Source organism: Mustela nigripes, chromosome 2, assembly GCF_022355385.1.
Source record: "Mustela nigripes isolate SB6536 chromosome 2, MUSNIG.SB6536, whole genome shotgun sequence".
NCBI lineage: Eukaryota > Metazoa > Chordata > Mammalia > Carnivora > Mustelidae > Mustela > Mustela nigripes.
The window spans coordinates 202,116,608-202,137,312 of NC_081558.1; the positions used below are offsets into that span (position 1 = coordinate 202,116,608).

General features: G+C 43.7%; 1 protein-coding gene across 1 annotated transcript; it reads right to left on the reverse strand.

Moving 5' to 3' along the window:
• Positions 1 to 10,927: 10,927 nt before the first annotated feature.
• Positions 10,928 to 20,098, reverse strand: ADAMTS1 (ADAM metallopeptidase with thrombospondin type 1 motif 1). Its single transcript, XM_059392202.1, has 9 exons — positions 18,879 to 20,098; positions 16,913 to 17,259; positions 16,412 to 16,544; positions 15,846 to 16,013; positions 15,123 to 15,409; positions 14,732 to 14,918; positions 14,466 to 14,641; positions 13,154 to 13,329; positions 10,928 to 12,985 (listed from the first exon to the last, which is right to left on the reverse strand). Exons 1-9 carry the CDS (start codon positions 19,564 to 19,566, stop codon positions 12,286 to 12,288), a joined length of 2,862 nt encoding a protein of 953 aa, XP_059248185.1. The 5' UTR covers positions 19,567 to 20,098; the 3' UTR covers positions 10,928 to 12,285.
• Between the last annotated feature and the right edge of the window lie 607 nt (positions 20,099 to 20,705).

Consider the following 20,705-nt stretch of genomic DNA (forward strand, 5'->3'; position numbering starts at 1 on the left):
AGCATACAAATCATCAGACTCGCTTCCTTGTATTGTTAATTAACTTTTCACTTGCATATACATTTTATTTATCCAGCTATATTGTAAGACTAAAGACAAGGTTGTCTTTCTCCCTCTCTTCCATCCTCTTATCTTTCTCCTTCACTTTCTTTTTCTCTTGGGCTCCTCAGTTCCTAGGATAGTACTTTCTACAAAATAGGGGCTCGGTGATACACACTGATTCTTACTAATATTTGTTGTGTCTGTGGAATGATGGCCTGCCCTACTGATTTACTCTCTTTATTATAATTTTCTTAAGAAAATATTGAGTTGATTTTTTTCTTTTGCTTGTGTGTGTGTGTGTGTGTGTGTATGTGTGTGTGTGTGTCTTGGGCATGTACCCCTGGAAAGACATATAATTATATTTTAGGGAAAGGCAACGTTTCTTAACAAGTGACTTTTTTCTTTAACATAGATCGTTAAATGGAATGATTCTTTTTGCTCCATTAAACCTTCAGGATTGACAATTTGATTTTTTCAACACTCTCTGCCAAAATATTACTTAAAAGTAAGCATTTGTTTTTGTTAGTTTTCCGTAGGTTGTAAATCAAATAAGTATGATATCGAGCAGTTTGCACAAAAGCAACTTGATTGTGATTCATGCTCTGTAATTAACAAAACTTCATATTTTAGATTGTATCTTTTTGGTGGTTATTGGTAATTTAAGTGGGTTATGTTAGGCAGAACTAATGGTATGGTACTTTTCCCCCTAAAGTCCCACAGTTATATATGGCAAAATCCCTTAGAAAAATAAATGCTCAGTTCTCTGATTCTGGACTCCCAGTTAATGCCTTTTGGGTTTTTTGTTTTTGTAAAATTATACTTTTGTCTTGTCCCAGTCACGTTAAGAACCAAATATTCCTGTGTTTCCACTGTGCCTGCAATTTTTTGTGTAATCTAAAGTGAGGATTTTAGACATGTTTACCATGAATGGGATCACAACTTTCCCAGGTGTTCAGCTTTGTTTACATTTTGATCTTTTAAATGTCTCACAGGCACACAGTTGTTAAAGAAAATAAAATGCATTACTATCATGACTTTTGGTAGAAAAGCCAATGGCCTTTGTTTTAAGAAAAGAAAAGAGAGTCTAGATGGAAAACAAATTTCTTTAACAACCTTGGACAGCTGTTTCTCAAAGGTGAAGCTCCAGTCTAAAGTCATGCTCAAGGTCTATGAAAGAAAATTCTATTATCATTGCTACTACTTGTAGGATATTAACAAGGCACGCTATTGGAATGTCAGTATTGGTGTAAGAGTATTTTAATTAGAAAAACACAGGGTTTCACTGTTGTCCAACTTCTAAAAGAAATTGTACTAATATTTTAGGGAACATTCCAGAATATCTTGTACTTTGAGGACTAGTTATCATCTCTCTGTATCTGCCAGAGGGGAGGAGCCTGCCTATAGTTTTGACGATCTACCATTTGAGGATCTGTGACCTTTTTATTCAAAACTTGTTTATCAAGCCGATGGATGGTGTATGCTCCTGCTCTTCTTCCCTTTCCTCTCCAGTATCTTTTGGAGTGAGTCGCATTGTTCTCATCACCTCTGGCATGCTCTAAGAAGAGAGGGAATGAAAGCCAAGCCTGTTGCTTCTACTCTAGTTAACAACTTTGGTGAAAATTTTGAAGGTGAAATGTTCTGGAACATTCAGAACTGAGTAAACCAACTTGAAATAAGTGAAAAACCAGGACAATATGATAATGTCCCTTGTTGCAGGAGGCTGCTTGGCTCTGGTGTTCTTTCTTTGATGCCCTTCCCTGCTTCTATGTACGATGCAGCACGAACTGGTAAAAGCTTAGCCCACTTTCAAGAAAAAAAAGGAAAGAAACTCTGCACACCGCTAATTTAATACATCTGGTGAAGAGCTTCAGATAGAAATCACAGATCTTTGATCCTTGCCCATTTCTTAACTCTTTCAGCCCAGTTCCCTCATCTGCAACTTCAAGGTCACCAAATGTGTCTTTTGTCTGTGCCCTGCACCGTGTCCCTGTTTCACCAGTGATGGCCTCACCTCCCTCACCTTCTAGGACTGAGAATCCCTCTAAGGCTCTTCATAGTCCCCCACTCAGCTTGCCTTTTATATTTATTTATGAATAAAAGGGACTTTCCATTTTCATTCTCTTTACTTGCTTCTCCCTCTGGATGCAAAATCTGTAACAGAATAGTGAATTTTTTTTTACAAACTCTGATGATATGTAAATCAGGCCTCCGAAGAAAAGTGATAAAATGCACCACCAATTAGAACAGAGCACTAACGCCCTGAATCCCTCTACATTTTGCAGTGCTACAAGTAAAAAGAATGTCTTTCTCCCTCCCCCTTCCTTCGTTCCTTTCCTTTCTTTCTCTCTGCTACCACGTGATGGCCTCTGACCCTTCCCACCAACCTGTTTTAGAGTTTGTTTCTGTGCTTTTAGGTGTATGTACTTTAAATACATTTATTCTTCCCCCCCAAACACGTGGGAGAGTAGAAAAGCAGGCTAATATATGTTGTATCTTCAATGACTTCAAGACTGACGTGATTTGGAAATTGGACAAAAGAAGTCTCACTTCTCTTTAGTTTTTTGGTTGTGTTTTTCTTTTTAGTTTACTTTTCGTAAAAAAGTAAAGAAAAAATTCATTACCCAAAAGTAGAGAACAGAGGGTGATGAGACTCTCTCCATCACTCAGCGTTAACAATTAGCGCTTCGCTGATCTTGTTTCATCCCCATGTTTTCTGGTTTTGGTTGAAATTTTTAAAGAAAATTCCAGGCATATCATTTTACTTCAGAATCTAGCTTTAGTTTTTGAAACAAGAGACAATTTGGAAGTATCTCCTCAGTGATGAGATGATAGGACCTTTCCACTGCTGTGTTGTTCAAGGCAATCAACACCGCCGAATTAAAAGACCATTATTCCATCTTCACGTGCTACTGTTGCAGTGCTTTTGGGATATCCTTTTTGTCTATGGCGGAAAGAAAAAAAAAAATCCCTGCCCCTCTGACAGCTCCATAAGGAAAACGAACACAACTGAAAAGGACAATTTAAGCAATGTGAAAGTTACTTTCTCAAATTTTTGTAAATAAAGAAAAATACCATTGTCACATCTTGGCTTCATTCTTTATGCATATGTCTATATGGAAAATTGCAGTTTACTCTTTTGCTCTTGGCTTTTGATGAATCCTTCTGTTTCATATATAATCTAGGATTATTGAGAATGTCAGTGTGCAACTTGAGCCCAGCTTTTCCCTTAACGTTAACACTTGGCTACTTTTGCACCATGCACAGATTGGGAACTAAAACACTTCTTCCTAACGCAATGAAAAGCACATACATAGATACATGAGCCTTGTGGATTTTCTGCCTGATGGGAATATATTCGTTTCATTCACCTGGAACTCCTCTAGTTGCTAGGTACACATTATTAGTTTTTTTTTTTTTCTTTTAGAGTCCGTAACTCTAAATTCTTGGGGATTTACTGCTCATTCATCTCTTCACTGACAGATAAGGACAGAGAGGTGGAAAACCCAAACACATTTGAATTTGAAATCAATTTTTATTTTATTTTATTTTATTTTTTTCCTTCAAGGATTTTATTTATCTATTCGACCAACAGGGATCACAAGTAGGCAGAGAGGCAGGCAGAGAGAGAAGGGGAAGCAGGCTCCCTGCTGAGCAGAAAGCCTGATGTGGGGCTCGATCCCAGGACCCTGGGATCATGACCTGAGCCAAAGGCAGAGGCTTTAACCCACTGAGCCACCCAGGTGACCCTGAAATCAATTTTTAAATAATTTTTGTGATATATAGTATATATCTCTTTGGAAAGTAACATATATACTGAAATTATAATAGGAAATCACTTAGTAACAAACTGACCAATTTCTCTCTCTTGATTTTTGCTTCCCTACTGAGAACGACCATCATCATCTACGTATCAACAAAACTGACTTTCCTTAATGTTATGGTATTGAAAAAAAGCTTCAGCTTTTAAAGGGTTCTTATTGAGGGCAAACAAAACAAAAACATGTAAATTTGTCTCTAAATTACTGACTAGAATAAATTCACACAATAAAAACCATTCCACTTAGGGTTTTCTTATCCTTTAAAAATAACTTTTTTTCTGATTTTAAAAAAGATGCAGTTGTGGTTTTGGTAGAAAATTTGCAAAATGCATAAAAATACAAAGAAGAAAATAAAAATGGCCAGTTATGTTATTTTTGTGTATATGCATTTTTAAGTGTGTGTGTGTTCATATATACAACCTGGTAACAATAATTTTTTTTAAGATTTATTTGTTTATTTTGGGGGGCAGAGGAAGAGGGACAGCGAGATTCCTCAAGCAGATGCCATATGGAGCATGGAGCCCCATGCTATTTCTTTATTCCAGGACCTTGAGATCATCACCCAAACCAAAATCAAGAGTCAGATGCTTAAATGAGTGAACCACCCAGGAGCCCCTAATATGGTTTAATGCTGAAGAGTGGAGAGGCTCTTAATGTTGGCTAACTGGATTGGAAACCTTACTCAGCTGCCTGCTAACTATTCTATCGCAGTCAGGTAATTAAATATCTCTTTGCTTGTTTCCTTTTCTATAAGATATAAATAATAATAATATCTACATCAGAGGTTTTTTTTTTGGTGGGGGGAGGGTGTTTATTAATGGAATTAACTTATGTAAAACACACAATTAACTTCCAGGGATGATGGTCATCATTATTACTGTCTGTGATTCACATTTTGTTATGTCATAGTCTTCAGCATCATATTCCTTTGATGCCTGTACTCAGATTTATGTAACATTTGTATATAAATCTTTGTGTACTTTTTTGATTAATTAGCACAGATTCTTAGGAGTGAAAATTTCTATGTCCAGTAGCTTGACTATTTCTAAGCGTCATTCATTGAATAAAAATATTCTATGGGCAAAATTCTAGGAACTGCGGACGTTAAGAGTGAGCAAAAGAGGCCCAGAGCTAGAAGAGCAGAGAATTTTTGTAAAAAGTGACAAGAAGGGAAAGTGCAGAGTGCTTTTAGAGGTTCACCTAGCCTAAGGGTTCTAGGAGGGTTTCCCTGGAAAAGTCATATTGAGTTTGAGATCTGAAGCATGATTAGCTGTTAATTGGGTGGCCATTTGGAATCATGGGGCCCATGGGAAAGCTCAGATGCAAACTTCATTGTCTTTTGTGTTTAATGAAAATACACTTACATTTTTTTCAAGGATCCTTCTGAAACACAGTTTAAAGTTTTTAAGCCAGTCGGTCAGCCTCTGTGTGTGTGTGTGTGTGTGTGTGTGTGTGTGTCTTGGCTGTGTGATGTCTTTCATAGTTCCTATGTTGACATATCAGATAAATATTTTTCTATATTTGCTAGTACTTTTTAATTTCATTTAAATGTTTTAACTTTTTATATATCTGGAATTTAAGTTGATGAATGGTCTGAAAGAAGGGTCTACATTTTTTTTTTCCAAGTGAATTTCTTTTTTTTTTGGCCCCCTATACCTGTTTCACCCATCCTTCCAAACACCTCCCCTCTGGTAGCCATCTGTTTGTTCTCTCTTTTAAGTGTGGGTGGTTTTTTTGGTTTCTCTCTCTCTCTCTCTCTCTATTTTTAGTTCATTTGTTTTCTATTTTTTTTAAGGCTATGTTTGGAATGATTCTTTTTTGCTCACAGATTTATGTTGCTGACTTCATCATATAGTAATGTTTTATGGTTATGGTTACTAAGGTGTATTTCTGAGCTATCTTTCTCATCCATAGATATCCTTGTCAATAATTCCACAAGTATCATTATTTTCTAAGTATAGTTTTAATGTTGTAATATATTTTTTAAAGATTTTATTTGTTGGGGTGCATGGGTGGCTCAGTCATTAAGCGTCTGCTTTCAGCTCAAGTCATGATCCCAGGGTCCGGGGATTGAGCCCGGCATCAGGCTCCCTGCTGGATGGGAAGCCTGCTTCTCCCTCTCCCACTCCCCCTGCTTGTGTTCCTGCTCTCGCTCTCTCTCACTCAAATAAATAAATAAAAATTTTTTTTTAAAGATAAAAAAAATATTTTAAAAGATAAAGTCTTTAAAACAAGATTTTACTCATTTATTTGAGAGAGAGTGAGAGCGATCACAAGGGCCGGGGATGGGGGGAGATGTGGAGGGAGAAGTAGACTCCCAGCTGAGTGGGGAGCCCAATGCGGGGCTTGATTCCGGGACCCTGGGATCATGACCTGAGCCAAAGGCAGATGTTTAACCTTTGGAGGCATCTGGAAGCCCTGCAGTAATATACATATATTTTTTGAAGTATACTTGATACCTAATGTTACATTAGTTTCAGATGTACAGCATAGTGAATCTACAACTCTGTGAATTCTCTTGTGCTCACAGGTGCAGCTCACACCTGTCACTCTACAACATATGGTGCATTTTCAAGTCAAGTGTAACAAATATTTTATATTATACTTCATTTTTCAGTTGTGTTTCTCTTTATCTTCACTAAATGTATTTCTTCGGATGAACTTTAGAATCATGTAGTTGATTTCCAAAAAATTAATTCATGGCTAATGATTGGAATATTATTAAATCTACTCATTATTTGGGGGAAAATGAGAGGTTTATGATTTAGAATAAAAGAAATCTATGTCTCTTGCTGTATACAAGTCTTCTTCTATGTCTTTCTAAAGTTTTATAGATTTTTTTTTCCATAGTAAAAAATGTCTGCTTTTACCTAGAGAGAGGTTTTAAAGACAAACAGAATAGTTCTTACCTGATTATCCTTTATACTTTTAACAGTATTTAATTGTTAAAATCTATATAGATGTTCTATTATTTGGGACACATATTTTATTATAGATTCTATCTTTAATCTGTAAGAAATATTATTCTTTATTTTGCTTAGTGTTTTTCTCCATCTGAAATATCATTTTGGCTGATATATTATTCTATTCTTATATTTTTTCCTACTGTTTGCCTGCTAAATCTTCGGACATTTTTGAAGAAATGCCATTTTGGCTTAGATAGCTCCCTTTAAGTTATTATGTCATTGAATTTTATTCTTAAACACCTTCTGAAGATGTCTGTCTTTTAATAGGACAGCTTAAACAATGTATTGTCATGATAATGTTGTTGGTATTCTGACACCTTATTTTTTGCTTCCCATTCTTTTCTTTATGGGTTATGTTTTACATACATCCTCTTTCTCCATTTGGCCAATATGACATATGGTTTTAAACTTGAATTATTATTATTAACATGTTCTACATTATATACCATCTGTTTTCATTATTATTTTTATATTTCCAGTTAATTTTGAAACCATATTTTTAACAATTATTTATATTTCGCTATATATCTAAAGCTAGTTTCAATACTTAACTAAAAATCTTGTATTTTTAATTTCTGTTTGTCTTTATAGTATACATTGATGTTGCACAGAATATCCACCCACCCACCCCAAACAAAAAGCATAGAAAAAGAAACAAAAACTTGGACTCATCCATGATGTATTTTTTTTTTTTATTTTTGCTTTCACGTTTATATCCATCTGCAAATATCAAAGTCTTGAAGTGCAGAATTTGACCTCTTTTTAATCCCCTCTCTTTTCTCCACTGACTTCTTCTCTTCCCCCTTTGCTCATTGTTCTAGCCACTGTTCCCTCCAAGAAGTTGAGCTCAGTCTCACCTGTGGTGGCCACCTCTCTTTTGTGTAATCTCATCCCTCAGAGAATTGTCCCCTCACAAGCTTCTGGTTTCCTCCCACATATCTCCTTATCAAGAAAGCTTTCCTGGATTAATCGGCATAAAATTACACTCCACCTCCTTCCCGCCCTGGCAAGTAAATGTTTCATACCTTCTCTTAAGAACATAAAATGATAGTAATCTTAAGAAAAAGAAGTGACCACAGCTAACAAAATGTGCTAAACTGGAAACAAATAATTGTATAGTAATTATAGAAACTTACCGTTAAATAAAGGCAGTGTGATTAATAGGAGGCAGCTGTAAGGAAAGGTTCAGGCTTCTGAGTTATGGAGCCAAGAACAAACTAAACAAAGATCCTTTAACTCCCATCTTGGACCGAGGAGGGAGACAAACCATAAGAGACTCTTAGTCTCAGGAAACAAACCGAGGGTTGCTGGAGGTGGTGGGGGAGGAATGGGGTGACTGAGTGATGGACATTGGGGAGGTATGTGCTATGGTGAGTGCTGTAAGTTGTGTAAGACTGATGATTCACAGACCTGTACCCCTGAAGCAAATAATACATTATATGTTAAAAAAAAAAAAATATAGTTGCATTAGGCGCTCGCAGTCTTCCCAGACTGAGACCAAATGGAGATAAGTAGAGGGAGTGGGCACTGGGTGTAGTTCTCTATTCTGTGACTTGTCATGCTTATGGTTTAGTATATTTTCAGTTCTGTTGTTCTTAAGAGAAGGTACAGAACACTTATTAGCTGGGAAGGTTTGTTGATGAACCAAAGCATATTCCATGTTTTCCTTTTTCCATTTCTGCCAGTCATATGAGCTGATTCATGTCACAGAAGTATGTGGAAAGCAGAAGAGGCCACACTTCTATAATGAGGAAGCTTTGGCCAATTTCCTTGATGCGTCTAGCACCACCAACCCTTCCATGAATAATTTTTTTTTCTTTCTTTTGGAAAACCAATGAGATTAACAGTTGTCTATTGCCCCTCAGTCATATTGTGATCTGTAGTGTCCTCTTCCAGAAGACAAACTGAACAGAGAGCAAAGTTGGAAATGATTTTTTTTTTTTTTGCCCATTTTTAAGTGAATGCTGTGGTCCAAAAGTTGTGCTTTGATGATGGTTATTGAAATGCTAGAGAGTGCCCACTGCATGCTTTGGAAATTAGGTGTCTGGCGTAGTACTCAGCATCATGTCTGCTCATCACGGGCACCGGCAACATGAGTAAGCACAGAGTTCCCTCCTTCTGAGCAGGCGCCTGGTCAAGCTCACAGAACTAGATGTGTGTTTGGACTTAAACTCTCTTTGCTACCCAAATGGAGTTGGTTTGGGTAGCAAAAAATGGAGTTGGCAACTACTCGGTTTGTTGACAAAAAGAAAATCTTATCAACAGAGGGCTGAAAAAAATAATGATGCAACTTAGAAAGTTGGCATTACCTTGGATGGAGAAGAGGATGGTGGAAAGTCTTTTTGCTGCTTTTATCTTTGTGTCTTAAATTTCATCCTCTTGCTCATCATGTCCAATCAATAGAAGCCTTTTTAAAGAGAAAGAAAGAAGAAAGAAGGAAGGAAGGAAGGAAGGAAGGAAGGAAGGAAGGAAGGAAAAGAAGAAAGAAAAAGAAAGGGAAAATACTTTCATTGGTGAATTATGTGAGATCTGCAAATGGTTTATTTGTATTATAGATGACCATTTTTGGTTTATTTATCTTTTTTTTAGTAAGTAGCTTGTATAGTAATTGAGGGTAAGGACTTTTCTTGTGTGTGTGTGTCCTCAGCATTACTTATCATGGGGATTTGTACACAGTAATCCAGGCACGTAAATAATGATAGTACTTGGTACAAGGAACACTTTTGGCCAATGAATTGCACTGGCCAAATTCCATGGTTTTATTTTGTTTGTTTGTTTTTCTAATTTATTTGACAGAGGGAGAGAGATCACCAGTAGGCAGAGAGGCAGGCAGGCAGAGAGAGAAAGGTGGAAGCAGGCTCCCCACTGAGCAGAGAGCCTGATGCGGGGCTCGATCCCAGGACCCTGAGACCATGACCTGAACCGAAGGCAGAGGCTTAACCCACTGAGCCACCAAGGCACCCCGGCCAAATTCCATGTTAACCGTGTTCTGAGACCAGGACTAGTTCTCAGGGTAAGAAGACTTCCTTGACTTTCACCTTTCAGTTCAGTGGCCAGTAGGTTGGAACAAACTCCACCAGACACTAACATGGCTCTCCCCTGCCCTGCCCTGCTTTCTGACCTAGGCACCGGGCTCCTGATCATCTTACATTCAATTGCTCAGGGAAAGAAGGCTTTGGGTAATTCTGAGGGTAAATTAAAAATGATCATCTCAACCTGAAATTAGCATGTTATATAGAACTATTTGAGAAAACGGAGGATGAAAAAAAAAAAAAGGATGAAAATGTAACATGGGAGCTGTCTGTGGTTAACCACATAATCCAAGTCTCTGAGTAAATAAGTTATTTCCTGAGAGAAATGTAGTTACTTTGGAAGCAGTCTCAACATTCAGTCATTGATGCACCATTTAGTATTTAAATTACAGTGATTTATGCGAGGCCACCTGGAGGGCTCCAGGGTTTCTTCAAAACCCCTCTTGTTCCTGAAGAGCAAATGGAACATTTGGACGGTTGGGCTCTCCATGTGGCTCCATCCCCAAATGTAATTTTTGAGGTGTCATTTTCTAGTCAGTGGCTTCAGTGCTGTCACAAATTTTACTCACATATATAATTGAAGAGATACAAATTCAAAATGCATCCGGAATCCCACCTTTTCTCATTTGTGTTATATCCCTGAGGTGGGCAAACTACCCACAGAACGAATTTGGCCCAGTTCTTGTAAATAAAGTTTTATTAGAACACCATCGTGCCCATTCACTGATGTATTGTCTATGGCTGTTTTCAGGCAACAGCAGCATAGGTAAGAAGTTGTGACAGAGATGATCTGGCCCATAAAACCAAAAATATTTATCATCTGACTCTTCACGGAAAACATTTGCCAACCATTGGTGTATGTTCAACAAAACTCTGTTACTGAAGATATAATAGATTTCTTTTTTTGGTAACAATCACATACATTAAGGATACATGAAATACATTTCATTCGAATGAAACCTTATTTCTATAGAATTTAAGAAAGTTATTTAGTCTTCAAACTCAGTATTTGTGTCTCAGATTTCCTTCCCAGGAATTAATTCCCATTAAAAAAAAATAGACACACACATTCAAAAAGTGTTCTTTTATTATTTCTAGTAACATATATTGTATAAATACTCTATTTTTATATGCCCTTTTACAAAAGCGATATAACTTAAAAGTTTTATCATTAGGAAGAAATGTATAAAAATAAATATGTTATTATAGGCATTTATTACAAACTATAGTCCTTCTTAGAAGGAACACACAAATACTTATAAAGTATGTAGAATTTATAGTAACATATTTTACTATATACATATGGAAAAAAAAAGTCATATTCTCTATCATAGTAGAAGAGCTGAACAGACATTCACCAGGATATGACTGCTGGACCAGCTGCTGGGGATGGACCTGCTACCCCTCAGTAGCCTCCCCACTGTGAGACAAGTGATCTCCATGTCCCCAAACCCTGGGGATCCCTTCTACACACCTTATTCTTATACCGGCATTACATCCTTTTCCTGTGATCACCCAGTCTTTCTTGAGACAGGAACAGTTTTTTGTTGTTGTTTTTGTTTTGTTTTTTGACATCCACATTCTTAAAGTAGGCTTACACACAGAGGAAAGAAAAGTAGGAGGTACTGAACCCATCCTGCCTTCTGGTTTTTCCGAGCATCGGATTCGTTGCTGCTTTTTTAACCCTTGTATACTTCCTGCATTTTTACAGACACGTGGGATTGTTTCTTGGTCAAAATAAAGTCATGAATAAAGACATAACAAGGGCACAAGAAAGCAAAGAGTTCTTTTGGGTCATGTGAGGTTGTTAAGCATTTCTGTCGTGGTGGACAGTCTTGAACTCTTACCTCTTGGTAGAAAAGACCGCAGGAACATTCTCCGAAATGGTAGCAGCCGTATCAGTGCTGGTTAAAGATGCTTCTTGTATCCCTTTTCTCCCTCTGCTGTTAGTGAGGTAAAGTAAGCCCTGTCTGAAGCTAAACAAATCTCTTCTCTCTTCTGCTTTTCATTCCCCGACACACAATTTAAATATACAAAGTATTCAATCAGTACCACAACACAGGGATTGTATACTCCTTAAACTAAGTTGGACAATTGTTTCTATTTTCTTTTTAACTTGTCATAGATGTAACAAAAGGAATAATAATAATGCCCTGGGGCTTAATCATGCTATATCATTGCTCAGAGATTAATAACCCTCATTAACTAGCCTATCAGATTTGTAACTGGCAGGATATTCTGACGATCTAACTTCTTTTCTACCTACCTCTACCCTCCCAACTCCTTGACAGGCCTTGTTGCCTACGGGCAAGGTACACTGGATCCCCAAGGTACACTGGGTCCCTCCAGGTGCCGACATCGAGAAACTTCTTGATGTCAGCCCCTCAGCCCTTCCATACCTCGTCCCTCCCCCTACACGGACGCTGCTTAACTACATTCCGCCATCGTGCAAAAATCTATGTAATGCTTCGGTTTCTTTAAAGGATCACAGCTCTCGTGAGACAGCACCCCCCCATCCTGAGACAGACACTGCAAGGTTCTCTTTTTGTAACCCTTCCCGCAAGTCTTGGAACATGGGGACCAATCCCCTAGCTGCCAGTGGGGGCAGGGCAGGTCGGCGCAGGGTCTGGTGCTGGCCGGCTTCACTTCCTTCGCACACTCAGAGGCGGGCTGCCCGTTGATGTCACGGCACTCCACCAGCCTCCGCTGCCAGCCCAGCCCGCACGACTTGGAGCATTCGCTCCACTCCTCGATGACCCATTCGGAGAAAGTAGGGATGGCGTTGAAAGACTCCTTCTTCTTCTTCACAAAATAGGTGTATTTGATTTTGGGACGGAAGGCGTTGCCCACCGTGAGGACCTGGATGGTTATGGGCTCTTTGAGCGGACTGAAGCTGCGGATTCGTTCCAGCGAGGCGGAGGACCCGCTGTACCTTAGGACGGTCCCTTTGTAGGAAATGTCCTGCTCTAAGGTGGACAGAGTGAAGTCGCCGTTCAGGATATAGGTGCCATCCGCAGCTTTGATGGCGAGATAGCTCCCATTGTTTCTGGATCCCCGGTGATTCCGTTGCTTCACTTCAATGTTTGTCGCTCCAGCCGGAATTGTGATGATATCGTGATAGCCAGGTCTGCGGGTCAGAAAAAAACACATGTAAGAATTTCTCAGTCCCTTGGCTAATTCTCTGAATTAGCTTGAAACCACGCTCGTCCATCAATGGAGCATGAAACTTTTACTAAAGCCGTGAAATTACATGTAAATAATAAGATCTTTGGGAGTACGATGTTTTAAAACTCACTTTGCACTGGTCACCGATCCTGAGGTTTTCTTGCACGTGGATCCGTTTCCTCCACAGACGCCACATTTATCAAACTTCTTTTTGGAATCTATGATGCGATCACAGCCAGCTTTTACACACTGTCCTTGCACGCAGACGGAGGTGGAATCTGGGCTACACGGGGTACCGTCCACCACCTGAAGAAGAAGAGAAATATATTTGCGTCACAGGTTACCACGGGAAAGAGAGGATGCTCTGATAATTAGGAAAGTTTCTCTCATTAACATCGTCTTCCGATCATCACAATTAAAACAGAACTCAACGTGTATCACATACTACCCTTCCTGGTGGCTTTTTCCCCACAGTAGATGTAGATGTCTGAAAAAATTATAATTTCTTTTTGATTAATTGTTTATTGAGCTATATCACTTACAGGTAAGGTCAACAAAAGCAGAGCTTGTTAATGTGTTTACTGTGGTCTGCCCCATGCCTAGAATAATACTCAACAATCGCACACACTAAATTAGTCAGTTGTGTGTTGAATCTGCAACTGGGAAGTATTTTCATAGCCTACAGTGATAACAGCACATGATAACTCAAACAAAATTCATTTCCTTTTCTTTTTTTTTAACCTCAGAACCAGATTTACCCCCTCAGCAAGAGAGCAAAATGATGCTTCTACAGTTTCAAGAGAAATCCTCAAACACAAAAGTTATCGATGCTCAGACTTCATTTTAATAAGTCCATTTGCACATGTTAATGCTAATCACCAGTTACTAGTTTTGTCCATGCCTATGTTATTCTCCAAAGCCACTGGCTGGTTGCCATGCAAATTTATCTAACTATAAAGAATTTTACATCTTTGTACATCAGAGGAATAACAAGCAACGATAAGAATCCCGAGTGCTAGATTCAAGCTTTATTCATCACTGAAAGCAACACCGCACCCAAAGCGGGCAGTTGCCAATGTATCCAGAAGACAAGGAGATCTAATTTGAAATGGAAAGCGTTAATATTATAAACTAATAAAGGGGTGCCTGGGTAGCTCAGTGGGTTAAGCCTCTGCCTTCGGCTGGGGTCATGATCTCAGGGTCCTGGGATCGAGCCCAGCAACAGGCTCTCTGCTCAGCAGGGAGCCTGCTTCCCCCCTTTCCCCCTCTCTGCCTGCTCTTCGCCTACTTGTGATCTCTCTCTCTCTCTCTGTCAAATAAATAATTAAAAAATGTTTTTAAAAAAATATGTATAAACTAATGAAACTGCGTCAGAGGTTGTGTGAAAAGGTCACAGTTCAAGCCCTCGTTTCTTAGACAAGAGTATGAATGAAAGGAAGTACCTTGGGCTGCAAGACGAAGAAGAAGCCGACGCCTTTGGCTTGGCAGATGAGCTTGCACCTGTCCTTGGGGGAGACTCCAGCGTACTTGGGTGTCCACTCCACCGCGGGCCCGCTCCCAAAGGAAACTTTAGAAAACTCATTGTGTGCCTCACATTGTTCCTCTCTAAAGGTTTTTCCTAGAAAGAAAAGGATATAATGACATCATCGGTTTTCAACCCTTACCTGTTGGCCTGCGGCCACATGGCTTTTACCCCATTTCTACTCACCATTGTTGTCTGGACAGTCTTCAATGTTACATGACCTGTAGCGCACACGCTTGCCTTCACAGTACTTCCCTCCGTTTTTGGGGACGGGGTTGTCACATTCCCTCATTGTGTACTGAACTCCTCCACCACACGTTCTCGAACATTCTCCCCAGGGTCCCCACGGCCCCCAGCTTCCATGAACAGGAGTCTAAATGGGAAAACAAGGGGTCAGCATTAGAACTCTAGGAAATAAAAGAGAAAAATAAGGACCAGAGAATCAGCTGTCAAAGCAACCATCAAAGCCACAGGCAGGGATGTTTATGATGATACCTGATGCTTTGGTATCACTTTGTTCCTTCCCAGCTGTGAATTTTAAAGGAGTATGCAAACACGTGGCGACAGGAAAACTCACATGGAAGTGCATCTTGTCCGTCTTGTTCACACACTTGCCGTTGATACACCATCTCCCTTCCGCACAGCTGGTGCCGTCTGCCCAAGGGAAGTGTTTGGTTTGGCACACCAGCAAGCCGCCGGAGGTGCCCGTGCACCAGAGGGTCGTGCAAGTGCTGGCCGCATCTAGGCAGTGTTTGGACTCCTCCCCGAACGTAAATTGGCATTGCCGGTTGGCATCATACAAGGTCCCGGGGAGATCCGAGGGGAGCTGGATGGGGCTCTGGGGCTTGTCCATCAAACATTCCCCTGCAAAGGAAATGCCCACTCATTATAAAACAGGAGAGGAAAACACACGGAAGGCAGATTGGTTTCAGAAAATATGTATCTTAAGACATCATATATATAGCGGAGTGACTTGAACACCAGAGCTTCTGGGGAAAATGCCAGAGAGGTTTACATGATTTGTAAGATTTTGTCCTCAAAGGGGTTTCTATGTTAACAGTGATGGGAAGTTATTGCTCTGCTGAAAAAGTATCAAATTAACGTACTTCAGGAGCTACCCGGCCAGAAGAATGATCTGTTATTGGAAATAAAGGCCTAACAATGTATGCTCTTGACAATGAAGGTAACTTGGAAGGAGGAGAAATAAAAAGAACAAAAAAAGAGAGAATGAGGTGGTTTAACTAGAACCTTCCATGTGGAAGCTGGAGAACACCTAGAAAGAGTAGCTCAAGCTTCTTACCGTGACCATTATCCAGAAATGACGTAATCATGTAGGCACTGCAGGGAGACCAAGGCTGGCTGTGGTTCAGGTTGGAAAGCATTGACGCCATCATGTGGGAATTCTGGTCGATGCCATTAATGCCGGCGCACTGCTTTGCATCATCATGGGGCATGTTAAACACGTGGCCTAAGAAGCAATCCAAAACCCACATCAAAAAATAGATCACTCACAACATTTGTTTCCCCCATCGGGGATTCTGTTTGTCTCAAAGTGGGGTTTCTAGAAGAAGAAATGTACTTTGGCAACCATCTAGTTCGGACACAGCGTGCCTGTCTTTTAAAAGGTGCAAACAAATATGCAAATTTCCAAAGGTCCAGAGCTCCTTCTATGTTATTTTGAATCCAAATAAGGCTGGCCCTTGTTTAGAATAGTGGGGGGAAAAAATACTTCCTGCAGTTTTTAGAAAGCTCCGGAACCTAAAATAGCAATAAACCTGCCGACACTCCCCCCTTCTGTGAGCAACATGGTTTATCCCTTTGAAAACGCATGCAGCGGACTCCACTCCTAGTCCGAAATGGACTCACCTAGTTCATGAGCTGTGGTGAAGGCGGCTTGCAAGCCATCATCTTCTATGACTGAGCAGCTTCGGCTGGGGTCACAAATAGTTCCAACATCAGCCATCCCAAGAGTGTCACAGGTCTGGGCCCCACACAGGTCCTGAAAGGAACAGAGGTGGGTCCTGACTCAGAGGGACAGAGAGCGCAAACCTTTTGGCAGGGACCTAACTTTCTGGCAACATGTATCTCCACATTTGTGTGGGAGCATTTACATTCCCTGCTGCTGAGCTGTGCTTTTGGGACCACTGTGGGTGACTTTAATGAAGATTTTTCTGTGATGCTATTCAAATAGGACTGTGAGACTTGAGATATTAAAATTAAGGAAAACCTAAATAAGGGGAACCAGCCTAGCCAATTAAAAAAAAAAAAGTAACTGCAAAAACACTGGGGAAATGCCTTGAACACATTTGCTTGTGACAAAGCGGACTCCCTAGAGGACAGTCCTAATCCGCAGGGTCCTGCTCCTACCTGTCTGGTGAAGAGAATCGCCGTGTCATAGTGTTCTCCATCCCGGTCACTGGGTGGGTTGTGCTGTTTTTGCCAGTTGCAGAAGTTCCGTAAGGTGAGGGCCGCGTTGGAGGTCACTTCCGGCCCCTTCTGTTCCTCGTAGATGACCAGGATCTTCACGACCACCAGGCTCACTGAATTCCGAATGCTAGGGTGTTTGTACAGCCTGGCTGCCACGGAGAACAGGGTCAGGAGGTAGTGCTTCAGGCCACTGCCGTGAAACTCTGCCATTGACTGGTCAGCCACCAGCATAGTTTCCACATAGCGGTGGCTGGACACAAATCGCTTCTTTCTTATGCTTCCAGTTCCTGTGAAGAGACAAAAAAGACGGTTTGCTCAGAGACAGTCTTGCCAAGAATAGTGACCTTCCCACAGTATATAAGGAAAGCCTAACCCGTCAGAGCAAATAAGGCAAAAATAGGCCTGGAACAACAATAACAAAAATATTTGCATCTCTTTTCACTGAAAGTGTTATTTTTAAAGTTTTTTTTTTCCCTTTATTATTATTTTTTTTTCTCTCTCCTTTACTAGAAATAAAAAAGCCATGTGAGTCACTGAGGCTTCGTACTTTTTTTTTTTTTTTTTTAAGCAGGATTTCTTTTGTCCTCCTTGAAATCCTATAAGCTGACCAAGGCAGTGTGCACATCACCCTGCCCAGCTGTAGTAAAAATTTGGAGCAAGGGAAGCAGGCAGAGCCCCTGAGTCACTCTTTCACAGGCCAGTACTCAAATCCTGAATGAGATCATCCGACTCCACGTGGAAGACCCAGGGCAGGGCTGGGGCCTCTGCCAAGGGGCCGGGCCTGGAGGAATCTCGGCCTGCTCTGCTCTCTCATTCCAGGGGTCCCTGGGGATGCTCTGCTCTTGCCAAATCCGGGCACAAGGACCACACACTCTGCCCAGCAGCCTATTGCCCTACTCCCACTGTTCCAGGGAACTAAGTTCCTGCCTTGAGCCGTGGGGCCACGTTTGATTATTCAGAAAAGAGCCCTTTGACTCTGTACTGAAAACCAGCCCCCAGGGAAGTCCTAAACTGGACACTGACCGTGTACGGGCTTCCAGGAGCTGATGTCCAGGGGAAAACATGAAAATTCGAAAACAAGACACGTGAGAAAGTTAAGGACGAAAAGAGGCACCCAAGCGATAGAATGAAGAGGACAGGGCAGTAATCACCTCGCACAACTCGCACAGTGAGGGTGAGGCGTTGCAGGAAGGTTCGGCATTGACTAACAGTGCTCGAGAGCAGAATTTTGGCCGCGAGAGGGAGCGCAAACTGGGAGGCCGTGCGGGAGGCGCGGAGAGGCGGGGCCCGCTGCGCTAAGACCTCCCAAGCAGGTTCTGCAGAGGGGCCCCGCCGCCGCCAGCCGGTCGGGGTCAGCCTCTTAAGGGGGAAGGGGGAGAAGGCGGAGGCCCGCGGAACCGAGATTCTAGCGCAGCTGTCCAGGCTCGCGGAGTGCGCGCCGCCAGGTCGCCGTCGCTCCTCCGCCCTCCTCCGGGCGCAGGGTACGCGCACTGGCACTTACGACGCTGGGCGCAAAGTTGCAACCCGACCCAAGAACACATGTACCGGCGTTAAAAAGAAACTAGCAGGACGGAAATAAGTCACACGCGCTCACACTGCACTAAGGTGGAAGGAGTAGGGTTATCAGCTCTTCCCTTCCCTGTCGAAACGCTGCGCCTTAGCAGAAAATCGTGGATTTGTCTGACTTCCCTTGACCATTCATTATTCGGGCAAACGGGATTCTGTTCTAGCAAGGATGGGATTAGTTCACCAACCCAAACCTCAACCCACATTAGGCCTCCATCCGGTCCCCTGACATCGGTTCCTGCCTGCGAACAGTTTACCCTCCGCACGCGCCGCACAGAGACGGTGGGCAAAGTGGGATGAATGGAGAGACAAGTGAGAGCAACTCTCCAGGGATCGATACCTGTCGGCTGTCCCGCCCGCTGCGGCGCCGGGTCCCGCCGCGGCCACTGCGCTCCGGCGTCCTCGCCCGCCGGCCCCTCGCCCCTCCCAAGCCGGGTCTCGTCGTCAGTGACCCCGCACTTGGCGCCGCCGCCGCCCCGCCGCCTCCGCCGCAGGAGATGGAACTGGGGTCGCTCCGGCGGCTCCTCCCCGGCGGCGGCGGCGGCGGCGGCAGCTGGGGCGAGACGCACGGTGGCGGCGACCGGCGCGGGCTGGATGAAGTATTCCTCGCCCTGCAGGTAGAAGGCGCCGCGCACGCCCTCGCAGAGGCTGAGAGCTGCGGCCGAGCCGGAGTCGCCGTTCACCGTGCCGGAGTAGAAGCAGTGCGCCAGGTCGCCGGCGGCGTCCGGACCGAGCGCGTCGGGCCCGGGCCTGCGCCCCACGGTCTGCAGTGTGAAACCCGGCGCCAGGAAGCCGCGGTCGGGCTGCAGCTCCAAGTGCAGCCGCCGGCCGAAGGCGTCCAGGCGAAGGTGCGTGGTGGTGTGTCCCGGTGCGCGCTCCAATGCGGGCTGCACCAACTCTTCGTCTTCCTCTGCGGGGCGCCCGCGCGCGCCCGGCAGAAGCAGCAGAGTCGTAGCCGCCGCGAGTAGAAGCAGCGCGGGCGCAGGCTGTGAGCCCCGAGGCCGCCGCGCTGGCTCCGCGTTCCCCATGTCGCTGCCTCTTGTGCGCCTTCGAAACCCTGCGGGGATCGGTCGCTGCACCCGAGTCCCGGGAGGCACCGCGCGCCGCAGTGCACCGGGCGAGGGGACTATTGTTCGGGTCCGGAGCACGGAGCCTCGCTGGCCTCGCTCTGGGATGTTAACGATTACTGTTACTCTTTGAAAGTGCGCGCAGAGCTGGCCGCGTACAGGACTCCGGAGCCACTGGGAACGAGGCGCTGCAGTTCTGCGGGAGCGCGGGAAGTTTTTCTTCTGGCGCAGAGTTGGAGGCACCTCGCAGCAGGGGCTGGATGGGAGGCTGCTGCAGAGACTAGAAGTGCCCTGGAACGCCTCCGGGGCAGCGGGCAACGGGCAACGCGAGGATCGGTGCCTGGAGCCCCTCTTCGGTCTCCGCCTTGGCCGCAGGGCGGCTGGCTTTGCGCAAGACTCGGTCCTTTCGGCCCTACTCTTGCGCCGGCTTTGCAGTGGCCCCTGGCGTGGAGCCGCTCTCCAGCGAGTGCGAGCACCAGGCAGCCGGGGCAGCCCTTTTATAGTCTTGACTGCATCTCCACCTCCCTCCCCCCTTCTCTCTCCCTCTTGGCCTCCTTTCCATCCCAAAGACACCGCCCCCAAACTCAGTCGGTGCTAAACCGCGCTCAGCGCCGCGGGCCCGGGCGGGGGAGGGGACGGCCTCCGCGGTGGCAGGGCGCCAAGGCCTCGTCAATCTGGGGGCGGAAGACGCTGGAGGGGCGCTGTGACCAGCGCTTTGTGCGTCTGGGGCTGATGCGGGGAGAAGGTACCCCCTTCCACTGCGCCTTCTTCTTCGTGGGCTTTCCGGACCCCCCCTCCCTTCTCGCCGCCCCTGTGCGGGAGCGCAGTTCGCGCGCTGGGTTGCAGTTCCCAGAAGGGACAGTGGGGGTGGAGAGCTGAATCCCTTCTCCAAGATTTCCCTGCCTGGGGGCTGTCACTATGCCCCTTGCCTACGTCACCCCCTCCCGCAACCCCTCACTCCCCACTTTGTGAGATGAGCCTTCCCAGAAAAATACCTCACCCCACCTCTCCATCTCGCTGGCTTGCCTCGGCCGGTTTGTGCAGCTTGCTCTCTCTTCGCCCCAACAGTTCTGGGGGAAAGCGTGTTTGGTCAGTGCCTC

Bases quoted from the DNA above. Each gene is read 5' to 3' on its own strand.
- ADAMTS1 (XM_059392202.1), bottom strand. From the start codon at position 19,566: ATGGGGAACGCGGAGCCAGCGCGGCGGCCTCGGGGCTCACAGCCTGCG. The intron at 16,545-16,912 runs GTAGGAGCAGGA...TGTTCCTTTCAG, and splicing joins CGATTCTCTTCACCAGACAG to GACCTGTGTGGGGCCCAGAC. The intron at 15,410-15,845 runs GTAAGAAGCTTG...TTTCCTTTGCAG, and splicing joins ATTTCTGGATAATGGTCACG to GGGAATGTTTGATGGACAAG.